Genomic DNA, 20,267 nt, shown 5'->3' on the forward strand with positions numbered 1-20,267 from the left:
ATGCAACAAAGTAAAGCGCTATAGAATTCTACCAAACATGGTATATTTTTTACTGTTTCTATAGAAATAAAATTCTTGTTTGGTAGGTTTTTTCTATAGAAATAAAATTTTGACAGAATTTTCTATAGAAATAAAATTTTGACAAAATTTTCTATAGAAATAAAATTTTGACAGAATTTTCTATAGAAATAAAATTTTGACAACATTTTCTATAGAAATAAAATAGTGAAAAAAAATATAGAAATAAAATTTTGCAAAATAAGATTTTTTGTTTGGTAGGTTTTTGGCAGATTATTTTTGGCTTGAGGGGCAACCGTGCGTGTATCACACTTGAATTTCATCGATAAATCAAAATGCGTTGTAATCTTGTAAACAATAAAATGATCTTCACTGGAATAAATCTGTCAGCTGTCAGTCGAGCGATTTATAAATGATAGCAACCTGAAGTGAAGGGTTGCAATACCTATAAGCCACACTGTGTATAGAAATTATTTCCGATCAAAATTTTCGATAATATTTATAAAATAAATATTTTAATTAAAAATGTAAACATTTCCAATCATTTGACTTTAATGGAAATAAATTTGGTGATATTTTTTGTATCAAGACAAACCGATGATTAGATAGAATAACGCAAAAATTACCTGTATCCTCTGTAATAACATGTATCCGGATCCTTTTCTGTTTTGGCACCCCACTCCTCTTTATAGTCGGATGTATTAAATACGGATAGTGAGTGTTCTATGTATCCCTTTAATGTGTTCGATTCGGAATAGACAAATTTATACACCATTCTAGGTATAAAATCACTTGTATACGCTATGACGAAGGCATTGGACACTACAGCTGTATATGTGATAATTCTTAATATTCCATACCAGGCGCCGATATCCTCCACACGCTCAGCTAATGGTCGACGTGCTTGGGTTACCATTTTGTAGGCATCCAAACGAATTTCTGCCACATTGTTAAGTAAGGCGAATAACGGGGCCAATGGAAAGGCAGCCACAAATAGTGTTACAAAACCATATTGGAGAACTAAAATAAAGGAAAAATAAAGACATTTTAAAAGCGAGAGTAACGTATTCTAACATGACTGGGTTATGGTAGTACGGTGGGAACCAGATTGCAGATATTTTTTAGAGGATGAGAAAAACTATGTCGATATTTTTTTTCTGTGCAGCAATTTGACAAACTTATGTCAACACTTTTTTCTACAGAAAATTTTGTCAACATTTTTTTTCTATAGAAAATTTTGTCAAAATTTTATTTCTATAGAGTATTTTGTCAAAATTTTATTTCTATAGAAAATTTTGTCAAAATTGTATTTCTACAAAAAATTTTGCAAACATTTTATTTCTATAGAAAATTTTGTCAAAATTTTATTTCTACTGACAATTTTTGCAATATTTTATTTCTATAGAAAATTTTTTGAAATTTTTGTTTCTATATAAAATTTTTTGAAATTTTTATTTCTATAGAAAATTTCTTGAAAATTTTATTTCTATAGAAAATTTTTGTCAAAATTTTATTTCTATAGAAAATTTTGTCAACATTTTATATCTATAGAAAATTTTGTCAAAATTTAATTTCTATAGAAAATTTTGTCAAAATTTAATTTCTAACGAAAATTTTGTCAAAATTTTATTTCTATAGAAAATTTTGTCAAAATTTTATTTCTATAGAAAATTTTCTCAAAATTTTATTTCTATATAAAATTTTGTCAAAATTTTGTTTCTATAGAGTATTTTGTCAAAATTTTATTTCTATAGATAATTTTTGGAAAATTTTATTTCTATAGACAAATGAACCATTTTATGAAACATTTTATTTCTATATCAAAAAATTTTGTCAATATTTTATTTCTATAGAAAATTTTGCAAACAATTTATTTCTATAGAAAATTTTGTCAAAATTTTATTTCTACAGAAAATTTTTGCAATATTTTATTTCTATAGAAATTTTTTTGAAATTTTTATTTCTATAGAAAATTTCATGAAAATTTTATTTCTATAGAAGATTTTTGTCAAAATTTTATTTCTATAGAGTATTTTGTCAAAATTTTATTTCTATAGAAAATTTCTTGAAAATTTTATTTCTATAGATAATTTTTGTCAAAATTTTATTTCTATAGAAAATTTTGTCAACATTTTATATCTATAGAAAATTTATTGAAAATTTTATTTCTATAGAAAATTTTGTGAAAATTTTATTTCTCTGGACAAATGAACCTACTCATTTCCAAATATTCATCGAATAATGCCAAACGTCCCGGATCCTGCATATGATAATCCTGTTCCCAGGCCATATGTAAATGACTTTCATCTTTGGTTGCCTGTTTGTGCTTTCGTTGTCTCCACCAATTATAGAATTTTGGAAAAAGATATTCCATGAAATTATTCCAACACTGTTTGCCCACCATTATTATGGCCAATTGAATACACAATTCCGAAAGACAACCGGCAGGATCACAGATGTCATTCTTCAAACGAAAAAAGTCCGAACGGCGAGCCTGATCATCACCGGGATAGTCGAAAAATCGTCCTTTAAAAAAGGCTATATAGATCAGAGATGAATAGAAGTTCATAAATTCGAAAAAGAATATCTTAAAGGTATAAGAGTCTTCATATTCCGTATGGGTACGAGGATTTTCCAGATTTGTTAGTCGTATGGCCAAGCGGTGGTATATCTAAAACGAAATAAATTTTACTATATATTCATCAAATTATATTACATGATATCTTCCTCCTACCCTTGTTAATATCATTATGACTATCAAATTGATGAGGGCAGCAGTAACCGTGGTGAATAATTTGGCATGTTGATTAACGAAAAACCCACCTCCACTATAGATTACCGTTACCATGGAAATTCGATAGATAATTGTACCCAAAACAGCGGAGAGGACAACAACGATCTATGAATTTTAACAAAACAAATCGAAAATTAGTATAAATATTAACTATCACCTAGATCTCTTGGAGTCATTGTTCCCAACTTCATGGAATGAGATAACATTTGTATCGTTTGTTCTACTCACCATGAAAAACACTGCACTACCAGTAATTACAAATCGTATAGTTCTACTCCACGTTGACATATATGGCTCCTTTTCCCGTGTAACGGGATTTATACGAAAATTCGTGGCATTTGTTTCGAATTCAGGTCGATTTTCTTCATCTGATTCAACACTACTGAGATCCCATTCCCATACAATAACGGATTGCTTACGTTTCCATAGTTCTAAAAATGTGGTTGCTGTAAATCGAAAATTTTGTTTAGAAATTGAGTAGAAAGTAGGTCAGTCAAAAATAACAATATTTTGTTAAACATTTTATTTGTATAGACAATTTTGTCAACATTTTATTTGTATAAAAATTTGTTCTGATTATTAATTTTGTTCGGCTTGAGGTCATAGAAACAATCGATTATTGATTTGTTTTAATATTTATTTCCAATATTTCGGTTAGTGCCACTAACCATCTTCTGGGATGTTGTATCTACATAAAATACAAAAATTAAATTACTTTTAATGTTCACAAATCACAATATTATTTTAGATATAATATATTGAATTTGTTTCAAAATTTTATTTTCATAAAAATGTTGTCAAAATTGTATTTCTATAAAAAAAATTGTCAAAATTTTATTTCTACAGAAAATTTGTCAAAATTGTATTTCTACAGAAAATTTTTTGCAAAATGTTATTTCTATAGAAAATTTTTGCAAAGTTTTATTTCTAAACAAAATTTTTTGAAAAATATATTTCTATAGAAAATTTTGTCAAAATTTTATTTCTATTGAAAATGTTGTCAAAATTTTATCTCTATAGAAAATTTTGTGAACATTTTATTTCAGTAGAAAATTTGTCAAAATTTCTTTATTTCAGCTTAAAACCATACATGACTAAACTACAAGTGTAGCTTAACCAACAGAGGAAAATAATGTTTGTCAAATTTATTTGGCCAAAGCCCTATAGACTGCAAGATGGTTGGATGGACGCAAGTTTCGGAATTACCACATTCCTCATCAGCACCCTATGCCACTGTCAAATCATCGATTTGAGTGCAGTTGGCTGGGTTTATTTTGAGCGTGCTTCCTCTTCTTTTTCCATTCGTTTTGTTTTGTTAGAAGAAGAGGAAGCACGCTCAAAATAAACCCAGCCAACTGCACTCAAATCGATGATTTGACAGTGGCATAGGAAAAGAGATATGTTTGTTTCGAATTTATTTCGGCATAAGCCGGCTATCATACAAAACCTTTTTTCGGAAGGTTCAAGTATGGTTCATTGTTGGGTTTAATGAACTGCCTGAATTTATTCTGATAATTGGTTGATAGTTTTGCTGCAAGTAGAGGATGCTGATAAGGAATGTGGTAATTCCGAAACGTGCGTCCATCCAACCATCTTGCAGTCTATAGGGCTTTGCCCAAATAAATTTGACAAACATTCTTTTCCTCTGTTGGTTAAGCTACACTTGTAGTTTAGTCAATGCATGGTTTTAAGCTGTAATCAAAAAACAACAACAATGTTTAAAGAACAAAACCAACAATAACAAAACAAAACGAATGGAAAAAGAAGAGGAAGCACGCCCAAAATAAACCCAGCCAACTGCACTCAACAATAACAAAACAAAACGAATGGAAAATTTTATTTCTATAGAAAAATTTTTGTAAAAATTTGTTTGAATAGAATATTTTTGCAAAATTTTATTTCGTTTTGTTTGTTATTGTTGGTTTCTCTTCAATCATTATTGTTGTTTTCGATTTCAGCTTAAAACCATGCATTGACTAAACTACAAGTGTAGCTTAACAAACAGAGGAAAAGTATGCTTGTCAAATTTATTTGGGCAAAGCCCTATAGACTGCAAGATGGTTGGATGCACAGCTGTTTCGGAATTACCACATTCCTCATCAGCATCCTCTACTTGCAGCAAAACTATCAACCAATTATCAGAATAAATTCGGGTAATTCACTCAACCCGTAGTGGTGGTGAAAAAAATGATTCAACTTGGGAGAAATGAGTCTCGTATGTAATTTCCATAAGAAATTAGCATATAAGACCCAAATTGAATCATCTCACCCAGTCAGATCTTACTAGAGACTATGGAAATGTGGATTAGCCAACACTGAAACATATGTATAGTCAGGCTTGTAAGATGGGTATTTGGCATTTTCTTTTCAATAGCATAATAATACCAATTCCTTAATCTTCATGTCCAATTAGCTCGCATTTAAAATTGTAATCAAAATTTGTTTCTCTAAATAATTTTTGCAAATTTTTATTTGTATAGAAAATTTTATCAAAATTTTATTTCTATAAAAAATTTTGTCAAAATTTTATTTCTACAGAAAATTTTTGCAAAATTATAGAAAATTTTGTCAAAATTTTATTTCTATAAAAAATTTTGTCAACATTTTATTTCAATAGAAAATTTTGTGAAAATTTTATTTCTATAGAAAATTTTATTTCTATAAAAAATTTTGTTAAAATTTTATTTGTATAGGAAATTTTTTCATATTTTTATTTCTAAAGAAAATTTTGTCAACATTTTAGTTCTATAGAAAATTTTGTAAAATTTTAGTTCTATAGAAAATTTTGTCAACATTTTATTTCTATAGTATTTGTTTTTTTCCAAAATTTTATTTCTATAGAAAATTTTGTCAAAATTTTATTTCTATAGAAATTTTTGTCAAAATTTTATTTCTATAGAAATTTTTGTCAAAATTTTATTTCTATAGATAATTTATGCAAAATTTTATTTCTATAGAAAACTTTATCAACAGTTTATATCTATAGAAAATTTTCTCAAAATTTTTTTTTTTGCAAAATTTTATTTCTATAGTAGAGGTTATAACAATAAGTTTACTCACCCCAAAAAGACATGAATATTGCGAAAAATACTGTCGAGGGATTGTCAAAAAGATACGTGATCCTTGAGAATAAGCAGGATTGTGACAAATGTTGATAGCTGCAGGCTTTATCGCATAATGGACACAACGTTATATTACCTGGACCCAGTTCATTACAAATTTCCTTACTTGGAGTATTATCTTCAGATTCCAAAGTGGCTAAACCATAGATAAAGCATAGTGTTCCCACAATCGATGGGTACACCAACATTTCCGTGTAGAATCCCAACCAACAGAAATACAATGATATTTTATCGCCAAAATATTTGCGCACCAAGCAAAGGGGCTGCTTTTTGTACCACTGTGAGGGATGGGCCCAGGTTTGATATAATATTCGACGGTCCAATGATACCCCACTAGAATGGGGACGATCATAACGACCTTCATGCAGGGGAAAACATGCCAAATAAGTATTGTCATTGAGTAGCCGCCTTATGCCACAACGATCACTGTCATCGAAAGGAGTTCTCAATAGAATTTGCATTACCATTTGTGATCTTTGGGCACTGGTAAATGCGGTCGCACGATCTTTCACAATAAATCTAGAAATTTGATTAAAAACAAAGTTCTTAATTAAAATTGTTAAAAACGATATGATAGACTTACTGTTCCTCTGGAACTCCATTGGCTGTTGCTGCTTTAAAGGTTGTCTCGCCTTCCAAAATACTTGGTTCCAGTTGTATTCTTCGAGTCAATCGGCGCCATACATCTTTCCAAAAGTTTATATTGCGTGATACAATGTTTTCCTCTTCCTGAAATAGTAAATCCTATTTTAATGTGTATGCATAAATGAGAAATATAAAAGGGATAGAGAAAACTATTTGGTTAAAGAGGTCGGGGGTTCAATTCAATCTTAATGGTTACATCTTAATTAGAAATGCCGTTCGGACTCGCCTATAAGAAGGAGGCTCCTTCTCAATGAGCTTAACATAGAATCGGGCAGCATTTATTGACGGTGGTAAACAAAAAACGCAAATGTAACATATGCACAAAAAAAAATTTCACAAAATATTTTCCACTTAAAGTCTTAATTGAGTTTTAAAAAATATTCAATTAAAAATTTAATTTTTTGGAATTTTTTTGATTCAACAAATTTTTGAATTGAAATAAAAATCATTCACAAAGATTAATAGTATCAATTATTTTTTAATTGGATCAATTAATTTTTGAAATGATAGTATCAATTAATTTCGTGATTGAATACAAAAAATATTTTTTTTGTGTGTGACTTCGAATGTACCTATCGCCCTATCTTTTCGTTTTCATACACATACAATGAGCATCCGAATTGTTATCCAATTTGCTGGACATGAGTCAGCTAACGAGTTTCCAGTGGCCTCTCATTCACGGTTGCCATAGTTGGTAGAATTCCACCTCTCTAAAACTCTAAACTCTCAAACTAAAATTTTGACAAAATTTTCTATAGAACTAAAATTTTGATAAAATTTTCTTTAGAAATAAAATTTTGGAAAAAACAAATACTATAGAACTAAAATTTTGACAAAATTTTCTATAGAACTAAAATTTTGATAAAATTTTCTTTAGAAATAAAAATATGACAAAATTTTCTATACAAATAAAATTTTGACAAGATTTTGTGTGGCATCCATTCCCGCTTATGTACAGTTCCCGACAATGTTATCTACCACTGTGGCGTGGATTTCGAACAAATCTGGCCTTTGAATCATTTCTAGTGTTATCATATTTTTTTATCAGACTGCATAAAGACGATGTAACGATGTCCGGTTGTCTCTCTGGTTGTCTCTCAGTCTGTCTGTTCCCGCTACAGTCTTCAATAAGGATTTTATCGTGCTAAAAATTTGCACAAACTCATCTTTTGTCTGCAGGCAAGTCAAGTTCGAAGATGAACTAATGGTACAGATTTCGATATAGCCCCCATATAGACCGATCTCCCGAATGGACTTCGTGAGCATGCGATTTGTTATCCAATTTGCTGGACATGAGGTAACTAATGGGTTTCCAATGGGCTCTCATTCACGTTTGCCACAGTTGGTTGAATTCAACCAAAAATGGTAGATTTTTTACTGTTTGGAAGATTGGTAAATTTGTATATATTTTGGTGGATTTGCAAAATATTCCTCTCCAACGAAGAGGTACTTCAGAAGTTTTCTATAGAAATAAAATTTTGGCAAAATTTTCTATGGAAATAAAATTTTGGCAAAATTTTCTATAGAAATAAAATTTTGGCAAAATTTTCTATGGAAATAAAATTTTGACAAAATTTTCTATAGAAATAAAATTTTGGCAAAATTTTCTATGGAAATAAAATTTTGACAAAATTTTCTATAGAAATAAAATTTTGACAAAATTTCTCTAGAAATAAAATGTTCACAAAATTTTCCATAGAAATAAAATTTTGACCAAATTTTCTATAGAAATAAAATTTTGACAAAATTTTCTATGGAAATAAAATGTTGACAAAATTTTTTATAGAAATAAAATTTTGACAAAATTTTCTATAGAAATAAAATGTTGACAAAATTTTCTATAGAAATAAAATTTTGACAAAATTTTCTATAGAAATAAAAAATACGTTAAATTTACGAAAATATTATGAGGACTCAATTTCAATGACAAATTTCGGTAATGCTATGTAGTCAACGATTTCAACACTCACCCATGGTGATTTCACAGATATGGTTATGAATCTCTTTACAGGCAATTTCAGATTCATTACCTCTGCCAGGCGTGTTTCCAAACGCCAAGGTAAATGAATTTTCAAAAAATATGTACACTCATTAAATGATTGCGATTTATCCTCCAGTTCTACTTCGAGACCTTCTTTAATTAAATTTTCCATAAATGTTTTGCGATGATCTCTCTTCCTTGATTCAGCTTCAGTCATTACGCCCAAATCTTCTTCCTCCCAAGCCAAAACCATATCAACTTTACGGCGACCATCGCGAAACATCAACGATTCCGAATCTAGACCTTCGCGATCTTGTTTGCTAACACGACGAGACTGGTCTTGATCCTCCATAGAATTGCGTTTGCTTTCTTTACGACTGTTATTGAAGAAACTACCATTTAGACTGGACTCCACGGATGTGTTTTTAGAATTCATGGGAGCTTTTTCATAGGGCACCAATTGTTTGTAGGCAAATTGATCTTCTAGTATCGGAGGTTGGGCTTTTATAACATGCGACTTTTCCAAATTATCCGGAGGTTGAATGTAATCATTGGCTGGGGAAATATTATCCATGGTATCGGGCGTAGGTGGTGTTGATAATTGCAAAGCTAACGATCTATGCATTGCTGTGCCCGGTAAATTTTCCAAATTATCAATTTTAGGACCAAATGCTTGGGTAGGACTTGGTTCGGCTGAGTCCCCTTCCAAATGTGTGGGTAGCGGTATGGCCATATTATGCGATTTATAGTGATTGGGACGCCATTTCTCATTATATAGATTGCTATTGGTATTGTTGAATCCATTACGATGGTTTGCATTATTATTATTGGAGTAGTTAAGAGGCGTTAGCATTGTCATTTCCGTTTCTGGTGAATGTTGTTGAGTGTATCCGCTAGTTGGTGATGTTTCCTTATCCCGATTGGGAGTTTCGGTGTCATTAACAAGCAATGAATATATATTGTCAGAAGCAGGTACTGTATGATGTGTGCTGAATGTGTTTAAGGGACCCGTATCGAAAAGATTTAAATCCTGAAATGGAAATTACAATGAGTTAAAACAATTTGAAGTATGTAATTTTCCAAAATTTTCCATAGAAATAAAATTTTGACAACATTTTCTATAGACATAACATTTTGACAAAATCTTCCATAGAAATAAAATTTTGACAAAATTTTCTATAGAAATAGAATTTTGACAAAATTTTCTATCGAAATAAAATTTTGACAAAATTTTCTATAGAAATAGAATTTTGACAAAATTTTCTATCGAAATAACATTTTGATAAAATTTTCTATAGAAATAAAATTTTGCAAAAATTTTCTATAGAAATAAAATATTTGAAAAATAAATTCTATAGAAATCAAATTTTGACAAAATTTTCTATAAAAACAAACATTTAGACAAAATTTTCTATAGAAATAAAATTTTGACAAAAATTTTCCATAGAAATAAATTTTTGACAAAATTTTCTATAGAAATAAAATTTTGACAAAATTTTCTATAAAAATAAAATATTGACAAAATGTTGTATAAAAATAAAATTTTGACAAAATATAGCAATGACATTTTGACATAGTTTTCTATAGAAATGAAATTTTGACAAAGTTTTCTATAGACATAAAATGTTGGCAAAATTTTTTATAAAAATAATCTTTTCAATGATTCTATTGATCAAATTTCCTTGATCTACTTTGTCCGTAAAGCTCGAAGAATAATTTATTGTAAAATTAAGATATCATGCATTTGGACGTTAATCGCCTGTTTCAGTATCAGGCTAACATGAAAAATAATAAGTAACGAAGAGCCCGTCGTAAACTAGGAAAAAAAACACTGCTAATGTACGCGTTAGAATTGTTATTGTCTCCTTGTAACATGTTTCTGTAAGTTGTCACATGTTGTTGTTAACGATAGGAACAAAAGCTTTGTTCGATTGTTCACCACTAAGGTGGATTCAGCAGTAGCTTCTAAAAATAAATTTCGTGTTATTGTAACAAAACGAAATAAAAACAAGTAAGGAAAGTCTAAAGTCGGGCGGAGCCGACTATATTATACCCTGCACCACTTTGTAGATCAAAATTTTCGATACCATATCACATCCGTCAAATGTGTTGGGGGCTATATATAAAGGTTTGTCCCAAATACATACATTTAAATATCACTCGATCTGGACAGAATTTGATAGACTTCTACAAAATCTATAGACTTAAAATTTAAGTTGGCTAATGAACCAGTTTATGATTTATCGCTCGATATATATGTATTAGAAGTTTAGAAAAATTAGAGTCATTTTTATAACTTTTCGACTAAGCTGTGGCGATTTTACAAGGAAAATGTTGGTATTTTGACCATTTTTGTCGAAATCAGAAAAACTTATATATGGGAGCTATATCTAAATCTGAACCGATTTCAATCAAATTTGGCACACATGAATATACTACTAATTGTACTCCTTGTGCAAAATTTCAACCAAATTGGGCCAAAACTCTGGCTTCTGGGGCCATATAAGTCTATATCGGGCGAAAAATATATATGGAAGCTATATCTAAATCTGAACCGATTTCAATCAAATTTGGCACACATGACTATACTACCAATTGTACTTCTTGTGCAAAGTTTCAAGGTAATCGGGATAAAACTCTGGCTTCTGGGTCCATATAAGTCCATATCGGGCGAAAAATATATATGGGAGCTATATCTAAATCTGAATCGATTTCAACCAAATTTGGCACGCATATCTACAATGCTAAATCTACTCCCTGTGCAAAATTTCAACCAAATTGGGCAAAAACTCTGGCTTTAAGGACCATATTAGTCCATATCGGGCGAAAGATATATATGGGAGCTATATCTAAATCTGAACAGATTTCTATCAAATTTTGCACACTTCACTATATTTCTAATTATACTCCTAGTGCAAAATTTCAACCAAATTCGGCCAAAAATCTGGCTTCTGGGGCCATATAAGTTCATATCGGGCGAAAGAAATATATGGGAGCTATATCTAATTCTGAACCGATTTCAATCAAACTTTGCACACTTGACTATACGACTAAGTGTTATGTTTGTACAAAATTTCAAGCAAATTGGTATAACACTCTGGCTGCTGGATCCATATTAGTGCATATCGGGCGAAAGATATATATGGGAGCTATATCTAAATCTGAACCGATTTCTTCCAAAATCAATAGGGTTCTATTCTGACCCAAATTAGGAATATGTGCCAAATTTGAAGGCGATTGGACTTAAATTGCGACCTAGACTTTGATCACAAAAATGTGTTCACAGACAGACGGACGGACGGACGGACGGACAGACGGACATGGTTATATCGACTCAGGGACCCACCCTGAGCATTATTGCCAAAGACACCATGTGTCTATCTCGTCTCCTTCTGGGTGTTACAAACATATGCACTAACTTATAATACCCTGTTCCACAGTGTGGCGCAGGGTATAAATATGTGAAACATTTTAATCTGAAGCAATTTTAAGGAAACTTCGAAAAAGTTTATTTATGATTTATCGCTCGATATATATGTATTAGAAGTTTAGGAAAATTAGAGTCATTTTTACAACTTTTCGACTAAGCAGCGGCGACTTTACAAGGAAAATGTTGGTATTTTGACCATTCTTGTCGAAATCAGAAAAACATATATATGGGAGCTATATCTAAATCTGAACCGATTTCAACCAAATTTGGCACGCATAGCAACAATGCTAATTCTACTCTCTGTGCAAAATTTCAACTAAATCGGAGTTAAAAATTGGCCTCTGTGGTCTAATGAGTGTAAATCGGGCGAAAGCTATATATGGGAGCTATATCTAAATCTGAACCGATTTCAACCAAATTTGGCACGCATAGCAACAATGCTAATTCTACTCTCTGTGCAAAATTTCAACTAAATCGGAGTTAAAAATTGGCCTCTGTGGTCTAATGAGTGTAAATCGGGCGAAAGCTATATATTGGAGCTATATCTAAATCTGAACCGATTTCAACCAAATTTGGCACGCATAGCTACAATGCTAATTCTACTCCATGTGCAAAATTTCAACTAAATCGGAGCCAAAAATTGGCCTCTGTGGACAAAGGAGTGTAAATCGGGCGAAAGCTATATATGGGAGCTATATCTAAATCTGAACCGATTTGGATGATATTTTGCAAGTTTTTCGAGACTCATAAAATATTCGGATGTACGGAATTTGAGGAAGATCGGTTGATATACACGCCAATTATGACCAGATCGGTGAAAAATATATATGGCAGCTATATCTAAATCTGAACCGATTTTTTCCAAAATCAATAGGGATCGGCTTTGAGCCGAAACAGGACCCCATACCAAATTTTAGGACAGTCGGACTAAAACTGCGAGCTGTACTTTGCACACAAAAATACATCAACAGACAGACAGACAGACGGACATCGCTAAATCGACTCAGAATTTAATTCTAAGACGATCGGTATACTAAACGATGGGTCGCAGACCTCTTGGCGTTACATACAAATGCACAAACTTATTATACCCTGTACCACAGTAGTGGTGAAGGGTATAAATATGGGAAACATTTGAATCTGAATCAATATTAAGGAAACTTCGCAAAAGTTTATTTATGATTTATCGCTCGATATATATGTATTAGAAGTTTAGGAAAATTAGAGTCATTTTTACAACTTTTCGACTAAGCAGTGGCGATTTTACAAGGAAAATGTTGATATTTTGACCATTTTTGTCGAAATCAGAAAAACATATATATGGGAGGTATATCTAAATCTGACCGGATTTCAACTAAATTTGGCACGCACAGAAAAAAATATCACCAAAATATTTCCAATTAAAAAGTTAATTGAAGTTGAAAATTTTTTCAATTAATAAATTAATTGATACAATTAACTTTTTAATCATGATAGAAACATTAAGTTAATTAAGTCAATGATTGAAATTTTTAAAATGTTTAATTAAAAAATTAATTGATACAATTAACTTTTTAATCAAATTCGGAAGACTAATTCAGTTAAAAAAATTGCTGATTTTTTTTTACTGTTTTAATTAAAAATGTATTTCAAACAATCATTTGTTAATCCAAATAAAAACTCTAAGCCAATCTAACTAAGTAATTAAAAATAGTTACCTTTTTTAATTAATAAATTAATTGCGTTTTGCAATCAACATCAATTAAATTTTTAATTGAATCAATTAAAAAATTAATTGAATTTTGCTGAAAAAATCAATTAATTTTTTAATCAAGAATTTTTTTTATGCCCAATTAAAACTGTGATTGATACTATCGTTTTCGTGATTGAAGACATTTCAATTAAAAAATTAATTGGATCAATTAATTTGGTGATTGACTCAGAGAAAAAATTTTTTGTGTGCGCATAGCTACAATGCTAAGACTCTGGCTTCTGGGACCGTATTAGTCCATATCGGGCGAAAGATATATATGGGAGCTATATCTAAATCTGAACCGATTTCTTCCAAAATCAATAGGGTTCTATTCTGAGCCAAAACACATACTTGTGCCAACTTTGAAGTCGATTGGACTAAAACTGCGACCTAGACTTTGATTACAAAAATGTGTTCACGGACAGACGGACATGGCTATATCGACTCAGGAGCCCACCCTGAGCATTTTTGCCAAAGACACCATGTGTCTATCTCGTCTCCTTCTGGGTGTTGCAAACATACACTGAAAAAAAAGCATACTCGGTTCCAAAGATTTTGTCTTTACTTTAAAAAATTTGGTATTGATTCCGAGCCAAAGAAGCGGAGAATACAAGTAAGGATACTTTTAAGACACAATTCTCTTTTAAATTTAGGTTTTGTGTACTTGCTTCTAGGAAGCAAATTTTAATTTTTCGCTTTCTCAGCTTTTTTTCTTCATATGCTATCAAAGTCCTTTAAAAACGAGTTAACGGCAACTTTATTTTCCAAATTAGGACTCGACTTCCAGTAGAAATTATGTTATGATTGAGGTAAAAAACTTCTTTAAATAATAAAGTTATTAATAAAGTTTTGAAAAACATGTCCTATATTTGAACGATTTTTTGCTTTGTAGTCAAGATGCAAAAAGACAACAAATTTAAAGACAATTTCATTAAATTTAAATAATTTTTCTGAATTAGTAAAGTCAAGTTGACCTTAGCCTATAAATTTTTTCTTTCATGTTAAGATACCCATTTTTAAGTCAAATCACTTAATTATAAGGACAATGTGACTTCATTGAAAAGTTTATCGACTTTTGGACAAGGAAAATAACTTTATTTTAGAGAAATGCGTCTTCTATGCTAAGCAAAATTTGTATTCGTATTTTAAAGACATGAAATCTTTGACCTGACGACAATATTTTTTCAGTGTATGCACTAACTTATAATACCCTGTTCCACAGTGTGGCGCAGGGTATACAAATTTCGAATTCAGCAAATCAAAATACATAAGAAAAGTTGCCTCTCATCAAGTGTATATGGTAAAATTTTCTTAAAATCTTGGTACATTATTTTTAGCACGAGTGGCAAACGTGGTATCATTGCATGTAAAAAACGTTTGTTTCACAAAGGTCAACGTGTCTTTAATACTTCTGAAAAAATCTTCAAAATTAATGACATCGTGAAAAATAGGACAAGTTTTCCAACATTTTTTAAGGATGTTTTTTACTTGAAACAAAGCATAATTTCTTCTCGAAGTTGAGTCTGAATTTGGAAATTTTAGTTGTCGTTTACTCGTTTTTAATGGACTTTAGCACATGATAATGTTATAAATTAAAATCAGAGTGGCAAAAGTGTTTCGATAATTGGTTCAGACGCATTCAAATATTAATGAAGAATATTGTGAAAAAAATAAAGCAATTTTCGATGATTAATATAAAAAGCAATCCTCGTTGTCAAACTAAGTTTTAGGGTTACACTTCACAAACATGTGACAAAATTGTTTTTCAGTATCCTATCTGAAAAAACTGGATGCAAAGTATGAGATCAGATTTTTTTTTGGTATGACTACGATTTCTTTAATATTAGATGATTTACTTACCGCACCATTGAAAAGTCGCCCGGCTACAATGCCACTGTCTTGACTCAATCTTCGAGCATGAATTTTCTTACTTGAACCATTACGATTCATCCGTTCACTTTTAGCTGGACTGGAGACAATTTGCCTTTTACCAATAATTCGAGTTGGTTCATTGCGCAATGCTGGTACGGAAAGGAATCCTGAAAACAAAGAAATACAAAACCAATATATGAATAATATTCAATAGTATTTGTTATTTATTTATTTTCATTACAATCGTGTGTGAATGTAAAAATAAATATTGATACACTGCAAAAAGTTGTTAAAAAAATTCCATAAAATTTCTATTTTTTTTGCTTGATATATGGAATTTTATTTATTTAGTTATATGTATACACTGAAAAAAAAAAGCATGCCCGGTTCCAAAGATTTTGTCTTTACTTTAAAAATTTTGGTATTGATTCCGAGCCAAAGAAGCGGAGAATACAAGTAAGGATACTTTTAAGACACAATTCTCTTTTAAATTTGGGTTTTGTGTACTTGCTTCTAGGAAGCAAATTTTAATTTTTCGCCTTTTCGGCATTTTTCCTTCATATGCTATCAAAGTCCTTTAAAAACTAGTTAACCACAACTTATTTTCCAAATTAAGACTCGATTTCCAGTATAAATTATGCTATGTTTTAAGTAAGAAACGTCTTTAAAATAAAGTGTTGAAAAACATGTCCTATATTTGAACGATTTTTTGCTTTGTAGTCAAGATGCAAAAAGACAACAAATTTAAAGACAATTTCATTAAATTTAAAGAATTTTTCTGACTTATTAAAGTCAAGTTGACCTTAGCCCAAACATTTTTTCTTTCATATTATGATACTCATTTTTAAGTGAAAACACTTAATTATAAGGACAATACGACTTCATTGAAAAGTTTATCGAACTTTGGACAAGGAAAAAAGCTTTATATTAGAGAAATGCGTCTTCTATGCTAAGCAAAATTTGCATTCGTATTTTAAAGACATGAAATCTTTGACCTCACGACAATATTTTTTTCAGTGTACAGGGCGGCCGATATGTATTGCAGGTTGGAACAAACCCAATCATGGGGGTTACTTTCTAAAGAGGTTAGCTAAAAATTTACAACTTTGATTGGTCACCAGAACTCAAGGGCTTCAAAAAGACAAAATTTTCTATAGAAATAAAAATTTGACAAAACATTCCCTGCAAAAAAAATTGGAAGTTGTTCCACACACATTTCTTTTAAAGCCCATCCCAGAATCCCCCATCGAGTTTTTTCAACTTCCGATGCAGTCCTTTTGGACAAGTCCACAAACATTTCTTCTAAAGCGCATCGTGGGATCCCCCAATAATTGTTTTCCACTTCCGATGCAGTCCTTTTGGACAAGTGCACAAACATTTCTTCTAAAGCGCATCTTGGGATCCCCCAATGATTTTTTTCTACTTCCGATGCAGTGCTTGTGGACAAGTATTAGAAAGAACGCAATCAGGTTATTTTAAGTGCAAATTTTGTATAATTAAATTTTACAAAAAAAATAGAAAACTAAAAAAAAAATAGAAATTAATAAAAAAAGTAAAAATAATAAATAAATAATAATTAAAAAAAAAATAAATTTCATCCCCGCTAGGATTTGAACCTGTGCCGTTTGACTTTTTCGCTTCCATGGAAGTTCTTTTGAGAATGTTTTACAAATTACGAGAACTTTTAATTTTTTGTAGATTTTTAATGGAAAAAATATATTTATACGATAATATATGCCGAAAATAAAAAATAAAAACGATGCATGACATAAAAAAATAATTTTTTAGAAAAATATTTGATAAAAAATTGCCGCTGGTGAGATTTGAACCTGCGTTTCTTATTTTTTCGTTCATACTAATAAAGAACATCTCGAGAAGCAATTAGAATGTTATTCCATGGTGTCGTATTACGATCATATCACCAACATTTGAATTGACCTTTCGACGCTTTATGCTCAATGGCGTTTGTGGCTGAGTGTGCTAAGGCGTTCTGTTATTGTGCCAGCAAACCCAGGTTCAACCCCTGGTCGGAGCGAAAAAGTTTTTCAAATTGTAAAAAAAATTAGATAATAGGAAAATAATTGTGTAATAAAACATATTGATGAAAAAAGGTGAAATTGGTTGAAAAAAAAAATTTTTTTGTCGCTTTTTAAATTTCTTCATTCAAATTAACTTCCAGGGCACAACTTCTAAAGCAATGCAAAGGATCCAAAAAGGGAGTACTTCCGTCCTATGACAAGTCCATGTAAAATTCATTGGAGATGATCCAAGTTTGCACTACTTCCGGATCACAGATTGGGGATCCAAAGCTCTTTTTTTGCTGGGATTCTATAGAAATAATATTTTGACAACATTTTCTATCAAAATAAAATATTGACAACATTTTCTATCAAAATAAAATATTGACAACATTTTCTATAGAAATAAAATGTTGACATTTTCTATAAAAATAAAATTTTGACCAAATTTTCTGTAAAAATAAAATTTTGACAAAATTTTCTATATAAATAAAACTTTGAAAAAAATTTCTATAAAGATAAAGTTTTGACAAAGTTTTCTATAAAAACAAAGTTTTGACAAAATTTTTCACTGAAATCAAATGTGAACAAAATTTTTTATAGAGATAAAATTTTGAAAAAATTAAAAAAAAATAATAATAAAATTTTGACTAAATTTTCTATAGAAATAAAATTTAACAGAATTTTCTATAGAAATAAAATGTTAAATATATTTGTTTAGTTTGGCTTGAGGTCATGTAAATAAAAACAGATGTTGTTGTTTTACTTTGTTTTATATAATTAACAGTTTAAAGGTCAACTATCAAACAACAACGAAATAAAATTTTGACAAAATTTTCTATAAAAATAAAATTTTGACAAAATTTTCTATAAAAATAAAATTTTGGCAAAATTTTCTATAAAAATAAAATTTTGACAAAATTTTCTTTAAAAATGAAATGTTGACACTTTTTTTGAAATAATTTGAGAACAGAATTTTTTATAGAGATAACACTTTGACAAATTTTTCTATAATAATAAAATTTTGACAAAATTTTCTATAAAAATAACATTTGACAAAATTTCTATAAAAATTAATTTGACAAATTTTTCTATAAAAATAAAATTTTACAAAAATGTTCTATAAAAATAAAATTTTGACAAATTTTTCTATACAAATAAAATTTTGACCAAATTTTCTATAAAAACAACATTTTGACAAAATTTTTCACTGAAATAAAACGTGAACAAAATTTTTATAGAAATAAAATTTTGAAAAAATTAAAAAAAAAAAATAAAAGTTTGACTAAATTTTCTATAGAAATAAAATTTAACAAAATTTTCTATAGAAATAAAATTTTGACAAAATTTTCTATAAAAATAAAATTTTGAAAAATTTTCTATAAAAATAAAATTTTGGCAAAATTTTCTATAAAAATAAAATTTTGACAAAATTTTCTTTAAAAATAAAATTTTGACACTTTTTTTACAGAAATAATTTGAGAACAAAATTTTTTATAGAGATAAAATTTTGACAAATTTTTCTAAAACAATAAAATTTTCTATAAAAATAAAATTTTGACAAAATTTTCTATAAAAATAAAATTTTGCAAAAATTTTCTATAAAAATAAAATTTTGACAAAATTTTCAATAAAAATAAATTTCAATACGATGGATGGGTTTTAGTGAAGTTTCCGTTTTTTCTGTTTTTTACCAGTGTACATAAATTACAATATCGTAACATTGTCATACTTACGTGGAAATTGTTGCGTGGACGTATATCGAGAGTGGTCATGTTTTCTCTTTGTGTTTGCTTCCTCATCGTCAGGATCTCGAGCAATTAAATCTTCGTGTGAATTTGATTCAGTTATAGGCGTTGTGCTAACGTCCTCTTCCAAACTATCTACCCGTATAGCATATGGTGGAATATGTTGACGTTGTCGATTTGATGACGATGATTCACGACTATCCGATTGCTGTAGTCGACCATTATTTTGCTCATTCATGTTTCCGATGGTGTTAAACTATAATGGTGGTGGTTGTTTCAAAAACCATTAATTTTGAGCTTTAATTTTATTGTCCTTTATGTATCCTTTATATGTTTTTGTTTTTATTTATAACTTGGCACATTTAATTAAACATTTTTTTCTAATAGTTATAGTTGTTTCGGATATTGTAAATCTGTACTGTGTGGTATTATTTATGTGAGAATAATTAGCTGAATTAGCAGAAAATACTGCATTGAGGGCCATAATGAAAGAGCGAACAATTTCTCTCCATTTCAAATATTCGGGTTTAACTTCTTTTGAGGAAAATAAAGAAGCAAAAACCTTAGGAGTTATGATTACAATTATCGGAATACGGGGGAATCGGTTTCGATTGCATTTTGCTTTTCTAAATTTTATTTTAGTTATATATTTCTATTGTTACAGTGTTACATATTTTGTATGGAACAGATGTCTTCGGTCTCATAATTAATATTTTATGGAGAAGGAGGACTATAGAATTCTCAAAATTCAATTTTAGGTTTTTCATGTCCTTGTTCGGTGTTCAATTATAATTTTCAGTTTTTGTCAAAGTAATTGTTGGACATTCAATAGCATTAATGTAATAAAATCATATACCGCTACAATATAATTTTTAACATATTATGAAGGAAATAAGACCATTTATGT

At 29.6% G+C, this 20,267-nt stretch overlaps 1 protein-coding gene across 1 annotated transcript in view; it reads right to left on the reverse strand.

The window, feature by feature from the left end:
- The window catches only part of LOC142232951 (anoctamin-5), a 43,040-nt gene that overhangs the window by 1,766 nt on the left and 21,007 nt on the right, over window positions 1–20,267 (reverse strand). Inside the window, exons 2-10 of the mRNA XM_075303678.1 lie at window positions 19,349–19,616; window positions 15,583–15,761; window positions 8,550–9,590; window positions 6,518–6,663; window positions 5,873–6,453; window positions 3,041–3,258; window positions 2,753–2,917; window positions 2,236–2,689; window positions 645–1,038 (exon numbers count right to left, since the gene is read on the reverse strand). Of these exons, the coding sequence (XP_075159793.1) occupies window positions 645–1,038; window positions 2,236–2,689; window positions 2,753–2,917; window positions 3,041–3,258; window positions 5,873–6,453; window positions 6,518–6,663; window positions 8,550–9,590; window positions 15,583–15,761; window positions 19,349–19,616 (3,446 nt within the window). The remainder of the gene's footprint in view (window positions 1–644; window positions 1,039–2,235; window positions 2,690–2,752; window positions 2,918–3,040; window positions 3,259–5,872; window positions 6,454–6,517; window positions 6,664–8,549; window positions 9,591–15,582; window positions 15,762–19,348; window positions 19,617–20,267) is intronic.

Source organism: Haematobia irritans, chromosome 4 (assembly GCF_050003625.1).
Source record: "Haematobia irritans isolate KBUSLIRL chromosome 4, ASM5000362v1, whole genome shotgun sequence".
Classification (NCBI taxonomy): Eukaryota; Metazoa; Arthropoda; class Insecta; order Diptera; family Muscidae; genus Haematobia; species Haematobia irritans.